Source organism: Sander vitreus, unplaced genomic scaffold (assembly GCF_031162955.1).
Source record: "Sander vitreus isolate 19-12246 unplaced genomic scaffold, sanVit1 ctg154_0, whole genome shotgun sequence".
NCBI lineage: Eukaryota > Metazoa > Chordata > Actinopteri > Perciformes > Percidae > Sander > Sander vitreus.
The window spans coordinates 660,001-670,000 of NW_027595402.1; the positions used below are offsets into that span (position 1 = coordinate 660,001).

The following is a 10,000-nucleotide window of genomic DNA, read 5'->3' on the forward strand; positions in this document are numbered from 1 at the left end:
TGTGCGTACATAAACATTTGGCACACATTTGGCACACCGTCGAAGCTGGCTGGCTAAACATTGTGCTGGGATACTTTGCGTGTGACCGTAGTGCTCGTGCACGCACAAGCTTTTTTAACGTGAAAATGTGCCAGGCCAGGTCATATTTATCAGAGAAAATGGAGTCCTGTAGTACCTGTAGTAAGTAGCGGTGAGTGATTGGGAAGTAGCCTACTACAGCAATCAGAATGACATTTTTATTTCATATTTTCCAGAAATAATAATAACTGAACGTATTGGGAAGTAATGCAATCATCATGAAAACGAATTAGTAGTGAATACTTTTTCAAGAAATAACCAACGTTTGACAGACACGCACGCACGGGCACGCACACACACACACACACACACACACACACACACACACACACACACACAGAGTGTACTGACTGATGAGGACGACCAGCAGCAGGCTGGTGGGGTCCAGCTCGATGCTGGGGTTGCTGAAGGTGTCGCAGAAGGTGGTGTAGATGATCATGAGGAGGACGACGCTGCTGACGGCGCCGAACGGTGGCTTCCGCCGCTCCAGGTACTCCCTGAAGAAACCACGACACACCTGCACACACAGAACAACAGCTCACTTACCGCCTATTACCGGCCGTGTCTGTGCTGCGGTCCCGAGGCGCCGTGGCCCCCCGCGAGCAATCCAAGGCCGTTCAAGTCAGTGCTTGATATCCCACCTGCCGCGGCGGGACCCAGGAGCGTGCGTGAAGCGGCTCTCTGCTCCGCTAAACATATGCGCAAGGTCCCCCCCCCCAAACATCGTATATGTCTCCTCTACACCATTGTTTCTCAAATGGGGGTACGTGTCCCTCTAGGGGTACTCTGGAGGACTGCAGGGGGTACGTGTCCCCTCTAGGGGTACTCTGGAGGACTGCAGGGGGTACGTGTCCCCTCTAGGGGTACTCTGGAGGACTGCAGGGGGTACGTAAGATTTTTTGCTAAATGTTTTTCAGTAACAAGGCTGTAGTTACTTCTACGGTCTTTTTTTTTTTCTCCAAGTTTGTCGCTTTTTGGAATTTTTTTGTCCCTTTTGTCGCCCTAGTGTTGCCTTCCTTCTTTCTCCTGTGTTTTTTTTGCTTTTTTGAAGTTTGTGTCTCTTTTTTTGAAGTTTTCGTTACTATTTGACCTATTCTTGCCTTCCTTCCTTCTTTCTACCGTCTTTTTCCAAGGTTTTTGTCTCCTTTTTTCATCAGCATTTAAATGTTTTCCAGGTCCGAGGCTGTTGTTGCTGACATCGCTGTATTATTCCTCTTTTTAGAGACTTCTACCAAAAACTATTCACGCTGGTTAGGGGGTACATAGCTTAAAACAAACTGTTCAAAGGGGGAACATTGTTGGAAAAAAGCTGGACTACAACACCACGGATGACGAGAGATTCATCTTGGAGATGAAAAACGTAATACGACATCACAGATCCTTTTTATAAAGACAATGCCAGAAAAGAGAAGACATGGAGTTTAACTGCAGGAAGGTAGATACTAGCTCAATAAACACGTGAATGTTGTGTGAAGGACTTTTAGAGACAATAAAATCTGAGAGTCTGGCAGCAAGCCGCTCCGCTCCTGAGACGCTCCCGGTGTGGGGTGGCGCGTGGCGGAGGACGGAACAAAACCGTAACGCAGCAGAGAGGCGCCCGGTGGAAAATGGGGGTTACACAACACTCGGGACATATTTCATAAAACACACACAGTGTTTCCTACTAGGGCTGCATGATATATCCACTCAATATCGTTATGATATCACAATATATGCAATATGTAGTTTATTTTGTGGAGCGCTGCGTCCCGTCCGTTGGCTGTGTGGCTTAGTTGTGTTTGATTTAGAGCTTGAAACGCTGTAATGATCATGTTTCATTGGCCAATGTGACCGTCAGTTGAAATAAACCTTGTGTTGTAAGAAAACTTGCTTAATTTGTTATGAATCTAATCTAATGTTTAAAAATATCGAAATTAATATCGATATCACAATATCACATTTTGTCAATATCGTGCAACCCTAGTTCCTACCCACCTGACCCAGGATCAGAGGAACCACGACGGTCATGAAGAGCTGAGAGAAGATGGAGGAGAAAGGAACGGAGGAGGAGGAGCCGAGCTGGAAGAGGAGAACCAATGAGGAGGTTAAACAAACACTGTTACACACACACACACACACACACACACACACTTAATTCTTTTTTGATGTTTTTTTGTCGCCTCCTTTTACGAAATGTTTTCGCTTTTTCCCCATGTATATTAAACATCACTAACAATTGATTGATAGTACTACTACTACAATAGAACTAGTAAACGTTCACGACTCAACACATTCTCACTCCCATCGCGTAAAATACGGACGCTTGGTCAGGTGCCTGTTGGTCATTGTTACTGACGCTTCCGTGACACGCGGGAATAACGGGACGGCTAAAGACACATGCGGGACACGGTCCCCGGTCTCCTGGGTGAAAGTCCTGTTTCTGACCCGCTAAACTACTACGTACTCGGTAAACCCCGTGTAGCTGCTGCTCTTCCTGGTACGTTCTACAAACACGCTGACAGCCGCTGTCCAAACGTCTGTGTTTTACGAGTTCGGAGTGAGAACGGGTTGTGACTTCATAACTTATTGTGTTCTGTATTAAGGTGTCTGCGGCGGACTGACTTGCCTTTGCGTCCAGACAGCGGACCTTGGTCGGGACTTTGAGAAGCCCGGGTCCAGGGTGACAGACGATCGGACGACTTTCAGGAGAAAATGTAGCAGTTATATTTATTGTACGCTTGTGTAGAATAATGTTCTTACTAGTTGCAGATCAATATAATACGAATGTAAGAGACCAAGTGTGTGTTTCGGTGTATGCTTATTGCACATGAGTTGTGTGTTGTCATAGAGACAGTGGTTCCCGGAACAAAGGAAACTCAGATGGTTTAGCTTAAGTGGTAAATATAAAGATAGTTAGGGGTCACAGTGGCCTCGAGCAAAGTACACTGAGTAATAATAACAAATGAGGACGAGACATAATACAGTGGCGGGTGTTGTGTGAAGATAGAGGGGGCCCAAAAAAGAAAGTAAATCTGATGAGGGCAAGAATAGATCGGGGATCACGAAGTCAGACAGTCTAGAGATACGTGGACCGGCTCCGGATTTTTGTCTGTTGCTAAAAGCGTTATCAATCCTCTCATCTAGCTCTCAGTAAGAAGGCGACCGAGGTGAAGAATAAGGTGAATGACAGCAGGTCTGACTTACAAACAGCAGCAGCAGCACTGGAGTCACTAGGATTCCCTGCAGGACAGAAAGACACCATTACAGCTCCGCCCCCCCGCACAGCTCACGCTCATGTTTCAGTACCGCGCCACTCCTTCAGAGGAAAACTTACCAGGAAGCTTCCAAACGCTGAGTTAAAGATGGCAGCAGCCTGGAAACACACAGACACAGACACAGACACAGAGACACACACACACACACACACACACACACACACACACACACACACACACACACACACACACACACACACACACACAGAGACACAGACACAGAGACACACACACATACTTTTCATTATTACACCATTTGTCAAACACTGGTGGACAATGACCTCATTGTGTTGTAGTGTGTATATATATATATATATATATATATATATATATATATATATATATATATATATATATATATATATATATGTATATGTGTGTGTGTGTGTGTGTGTGTGTGTGTGTGTATATGTGTGTGTGTGTGTGTTACCTCGTTGCCTCCGACAGCCTTGGTGAGAATAACAGCCGAAGAGACCGGAGGGGGCATGCAGCTCACCGTCTGTAACCTAGGCAACCACAGCAACCGGATGAAGAGGAGGGGGGGGGCATGAAAAAGAAGGAGAAGAATCGTCATCAACGGTTTCTGTCAGTAAGAATACTTCTCCTTCCTCTGCTGCCGTCCTTTAAAAAGGTCAGAGGTCAGGGAGCTTTGCATGTGGCTTACGTGGCTCCTAGTTAAAGGAACACGCCGACTTATTGGGACTTTGTCTCATTCACCGTATCCCCCAGAGTTAGATAAGTCCGTACATACCCTTCTCATCTCCGTGCGTGTCTTAACTCTGTCTGATGCACCCACCGTTAGCCTAGCTTAGCACAGATCCTGGAGGTAACCGGCTCCATCTAGCCTACTGATCCCAATAAGTGACAAAATAACACCAACATGTTCCTATTTACATGTTGTGATTTGTATAGTCACAGCGTGTACAAATAACAAGGTCACATGACACACAGCCATCTTCTAACCGTATACATACTGGGAACTATATTCTCAGAAGGCGAAGCACTGCTACTTCTGCTACTTGGGCGGAGTGATATTACTCCAACTCTGAGCGACGGGGCTTCAGGTGCTGCGAGCAAATCACTCCGCCCAAGTAGCAGAAGTAGCAGTGCTTCGCCTTTTTCGTGATAGCGATGTGGGGCTGTTTCATGTCAAACAAAAAGGATCTTACTCTTTAACAAAAAGGTCTATCTCTGTAGGGATCCTTCCCATAATGTTAATCAGACTTAGAATAATAATCTGAGCCTGTCAGTGGTAAAAACAGAACTTTTAGTGGACAGAAACTGACGGTGCACAATTGCCCCGTAGGATTACATTGCAGCTAGATTCTTGCTTAAAAGGTGCTCTAAGCGATGTTGGGCGACGGCACTTCTTGTTGACGTTCAAAGTATTTTCAAACAAAACGGAGGCTAGCTCACCCCTCCCTCCTCCTCATCCCGTCCCTTTCCCCTCCCTTCCATGCCGTCGTCCGTTGGAGGAGCTGTTGGCCTTCATTTTGGCCGACCTGACTTGCTCAGTCGGAGACAGGGCAGTCGGGACTCACCCAGAAATGGCGAGCGGGATGAGTGTGACTAGAGTCTCTCAAAATCTGCTGAAAATCTTTCAAACTGACCTTTGTCGATCTGCAACTGCACGGCCTATTTCTCTCTTAAAATGTTTTCAGAAACACGTTTCGGTGAACTATTTTAGTAAAATGTGTAAGTGCCAGTAATGGCCGGTTGAAAAATCCAAAATCCGGAAGCAGCAGCCAAACCCACGTGATGCATTCGTCCAATCAGCTGCCGGTTTTAATTTTTTGGGCGACAATAAAGATTAGCGCCACCTGCTGTTATGGAGACGTATTCCGTCTCGTCTCTTCGGTGTGTTCTGAGGCACTTTTTGGACCAACTCGGGGAGACTGATCAGTCCAACTGCCTTTTCTGCCGACGGTCGGCCGTCTGGTCGGTCTGGAACGGCCTTAAAAATGCGTGAAAGCTTAGAGCACCTTTAAAACTAGACTAAAAGTTGCTCCATCAGACACAAAAAACAGGAAAATAGAGTCCAGGTTGAGAAATACCGAAGTAACAGTTTAACCTCTCTTGTGTCTCTTTAAGAGAGACGTAAGGACAAAGGAGTTTATTTAATATTTATATTTAACAGGACATCCTCGCTCACTCCAGATGACAACTGTCTCATAGTGTGTACAGGCCCGTAGCCAGCCTAGTGGAAGGGGGGTTCTTTTTTTCCAAAAGTGGACATTTTGCAGTTTTTCCCTCATTTTGTATTTTACTTCTGAGGTTCAACCACCCGAACCCCTGCTTTCTACGGGCCTGGTGTAGAAATAACTAGTAACAGGATGCCTAATGTCTGTCCCTCTCCAAACCTAACCCTAATTCTAACCATTTTAAACATCTTTTAAAAGGTCTGTCGCAAAAGTCAGGACAGACCAAAATGTCCTAACTTTCCAAAAATCTCCCCAAACACTGAACGTGGTCCTCATAAATATAGATGAACAAGTACACACACGTTGCAGTGAATGTGGCTCTTTGTGTGCGTACATAACTCGCCCTTCAGGTAGTCAGCCAGGGACATAGAAATAAAGGATGGCATTCACACACATTCTCACACACACACACACACACACACACACACACACACACAGCTACACACACAGCCATACATACAGCCATACACACACACACATAGTCACACAGCTACACACAGCTACACACACAGCTACACAGCACACACACACAGCCACACACAGCCACACAGCCACACACAGCCACACACACACACACACACACACACACACACACACAGCTACACACACACACACACACACACACACACACACACACACACACACACACACACACTACCCTCTGAGCAGCCATTGGTCGATGGAGGTGAGTGCGAGCACTTTGAGCAGCAGCCAGACGACCAGCGGGAAGAAGAGGAGCGTGAAGGACTGAACGAACAGGTGGAGCCGAACATGAAGCAGAGCACTGGTCAACTCCTGCAGACAGATATCAGTTATCATTACTCACACATTCATCAGCTGATCTAACGTTTACATTAGGGCCGCGTATCGCCACGGATTTCCTGACTTGAAGGTCCGCAATCGATTTGATTCGATTCAATATGCAGCACCTAAACCGAATGAAAGTAACTTAAAGACTTTTCTCAGATTTAATGATTGTAGTCGGACTTCTTTTGCAAGTTTTGTCCTTAAGCTTTTGGAGTGTTATTTATTTATTATCTGCTCTAGATATGGTGATAATAACGGTCCATCATGATGTGAGAAAGAGACGCCGAAATGATCACAGAGACCCAAAATAAACCCCAAAGGAAACAATAATGACCAAAAACAGACACAACACGACTACAAAGAGACGCACAAATCCAGAGGCAAAATCCCACAAAGAATGTACGGGGGAAATTGCATTTTAGTGTCTGTCTCTGTGTGTGTGTGTGTGTGTGTGTGTCTGTGTGTCTCTGTGTGTGTGTGTCTCTGTGTGTGTGTGTGTGTCTCTGTGTGTGTCTGTGTGTCTCTGTGTGTGTGTGTGTGTGTCTGTGTGTCTCTGTGTGTGTGTGTCTCTGTGTGTGTGTCTCTGTGTGTGTGTCTGTGTGTGTGTGTGTGTGTGTGAGAGGCATTTGAGCGGCGTCCGTTGGTGACGCCCCTTTGGAAATGGGCTGTGAATGAAGCTTCCCCAGACCCTTCTCAGTTACAACTAGCTAACTAGACGGTTAAACCCACAGGACGGTTAAACCCAGCCCAAGTTTCCACAGTGACAGCGAGAGGAGCAGTGCGTTGTTGTCTCTTACCTCTGTTTTCAGTGAGAGGCCGCTGTTGAAAAAAATGAGCGAGACGGCAACGTACGCGATGGTGATCTCCGGCTTTAACGGCCCTGAGAGAGGAAAGAAAAGAAAATGTGTTTACAACTGACATACCTTTACTTTGTATTTCCATTTATGCCACTTCATCTACGCCACTACATCTCGAAAGGTAATTATTGTACCGTGTACTCCACTGCATTTATTCGACAAGTTGCTCTTTACGTTAAAAAAAAAACATAATACGATGCAGTACTACTCTACTAATCTACCCAGTAGTACACAAAGTATCTCAAATCGGCTCCACGATGACAAACACTAAAATGCACGTACATGTATGTGATGAATAGTAATTTAAATCACAGACTCACTCTGTGTTGATGTATTCATATTAACAGACAGCAGCAACCAAAGACATGTTTTCCAGCCACTTTGTTCGTATTCGTGGAAAAAAAAAAGCACTTGGCTGCAACTTCTGCTGTTTGAAGCAGGAGTTCACGAGGAGCACTTGAAGGCAGCATCTGAGGCAGTAGCAGCACAGGAGTTTATCTAATCTACAGGATAAGATGTGAAGGTGTGACTGAGCTGATCTCTGACTCCACTTATATCAGTGAAGGTGATAACTGTGTGAATTACCTCTCAGATAAAGTCGTTTTTATCTATATCACTTTTCTACTACTCATGTCAAAACCTGAAGAAAAAAAATGCATTGCTAAGTTTGAGTAAAATGAGTAAATAATAAAGATATGATGTAAGCCCATAACATAGTGTGTTCGTGCATGCGCATTTACGGGAGCGCGGAGAGGTGGGTGAAATACAACCTGACATAATGCTGAATGCAACGTGTCACTGCAGTGCCAGGTAATGGAGGGGGAGGGACACACACACACACACACACACACACACACACACACACACACACACACACACACACACACACACACACACACACACACACACACACACACACACACACACGCGCGCAGTTCTAGCTTGTATGTGAACTTCGAACAAAACTTCCTTTAGAAAATCGCAAAATTTAGAGTACAATTCTTTCTTTTATTAATCATATTAGTTAAAAAAAAATCTATATTTTGTTTTGCTTAACTTGACATAATCAACAAGATCCAAACTATCATGTACATGAATGAACACGTATTTCAGTAGACATTTCACTATTCTGATCACTTTTCTAGTAAATCTTACAGTCTACGTTCCGGGGCGATGGGCGAAACAGAGTTAAACAAAGTCTTAAGGTTGACAGTTTATTTAAAGTAAAATAACTGGCTGATAAAAAACACTCCTATGCCGATTTCTCAGGTGACTTCTAACGATTAATATAAGGTCTTAATCCTTCCTCTACGAGATCATGTGTGATGTGAAGCTAACAGTAAAGATAAAGAGGGGGGAACTCTTTCTTACTATGGCACAGACGTACCGAAAGTAGCCGCCTCTGTGAGTAATTAATATAACACATTATCTGGTGTTTGTAAGCCAGTTGTATTCACGTGCAGATATTGTTGAGCGACTGTAGTGAACTTCAGTGGATGTTCAGAGCCAAACTCGGACATCACTCACCTCCTCTGACACCGACGCTGGGCTGCAGTTTGGCCGATAAGATGACCAGCACTATCCCGACGATGAACCATTCCTTCCGTACCCTCGCCAGGAGGCCCATGTTTCAGCCCCGGGGTTCACCGGATCACCCCGCCCGGCCCCCGTCACACCAGCCGGACCGAACTTTTACAACTCTTCAGCTTCTTTTCTGGAGCTTTTTTTTCCTGTCAAAAATCAGAAGCCGAACAACCGGAGCTACTTCCGGACACATGAGCTACATCAAGACCGTAAAGACTGAAGGAGAGGCGCAGCACAGTTTGTATAAATTACCGTATCACAGCTAAAAACAACATACCGTAAATACCGACACAGGAGCTACACATACGGTCTACGGAGCTACATCAGTGTTTATATTATTTCAAATGTTTTAGCCTAACGAGTAACGATGCGGCACATAAAAAATGTATCGGAGTAAACGTATTAAACTCATCGAAAATATGTACTGAAGTAAAAGTGGAAGTAGGAGAAAAAAAATAAGTACAGATACAGCCTTTTAGTACTTAAGTACAGTAGTGAAGTAGTTCTACTTCGTTACTATGCATCTCTGCATATAAATAAAAACGTAAATATATACATGAGTCCATTTTTTATTTATTTACATGAGGCATTTTTATTCTTATTCTGATCATTAGTGGAATATAAAGGGTCCATGTAACACGGCTGTTCCCGGTTCAAGTCCATCATGGGACCACACAAACACGCACACACACACGCGCACACACACACACACACACACACACACACACACACACACACACACACACACACACACACACATTTCCTGTCACCTCCCAACTTTATGGTGTCAAATAAAAGTAAAAAATGCCCCAAAAAGTAATTGAGTGAGTCATGCAGGCAGCAATGTGAGGCAGTACTAATGCACAGCGGTGCTTTGAGCTAAATGCTAACATGCTCACAATGACAGCATGATTATTAGAAGGCAGCGTTTTCCTCTATGTTGATTTTGTAGTGGCGGCCTGCCATGGCAAAATGTCTGCCGCCACGGTATCAGAAATAGGGCAGACGCCCAGTGTAGTCGCGGTTGCCTTTTAAATGATCCTGCCGACATAATGCACTCACAGCGGTGGGTCCGTTCTAATTGGACAACGTTTAACTTGTCAGTTCTGTCAGCTCATCGTCCTGATATCAAACATCTGGAAACATTAAAACGGGGTAAGTGAGTCAGTGTACACAATGTTCCTGCTAATCCATCCGATAGTTGTTCAGATATTTCACT

The 10,000-nt window shown here is 44.8% G+C and overlaps 2 protein-coding genes across 6 annotated transcripts in view; both read right to left on the reverse strand.

The window, feature by feature from the left end:
* The window catches only part of slc10a7 (solute carrier family 10 member 7), an 18,972-nt gene extending 9,997 nt beyond the window's left edge, over positions 1–8,975 (reverse strand). For 2 of the 4 annotated variants that reach the window (XR_013501094.1, XM_078244221.1), the window contains exons 1-8: positions 8,725–8,973; positions 7,138–7,220; positions 6,192–6,328; positions 3,763–3,838; positions 3,392–3,430; positions 3,262–3,297; positions 2,053–2,136; positions 430–595 (exon numbers count right to left, since the gene is read on the reverse strand). Coding sequence is in view for 3 of the 4 variants with exons in the window: in XM_078244221.1 (XP_078100347.1) it covers positions 430–595; positions 2,053–2,136; positions 3,262–3,297; positions 3,392–3,430; positions 3,763–3,838; positions 6,192–6,328; positions 7,138–7,220; positions 8,725–8,824 (721 nt within the window). In the remaining variant the exon portion in view is untranslated. Of the gene's footprint in view, positions 1–429; positions 596–2,052; positions 2,137–2,683; positions 2,757–3,261; positions 3,298–3,391; positions 3,431–3,762; positions 3,839–6,191; positions 6,329–7,137; positions 7,221–8,724 lie in introns of all 4 variants that reach the window. The other 2 variants (XM_078244222.1, XM_078244220.1) reach the window with 2 other exon arrangements.
* Positions 8,976–9,372: 397 nt separating this feature from the next.
* Positions 9,373–10,000, reverse strand: part of ttc29 (tetratricopeptide repeat domain 29) — a 10,358-nt gene continuing 9,730 nt past the window's right edge. For both annotated transcript variants that reach the window (XM_078244258.1, XM_078244257.1), the window contains exon 12: positions 9,373–10,000. This exon is cut by the window's right edge and continues 650 nt beyond it. The gene's annotated coding sequence lies outside the window, so the exon portion shown is untranslated.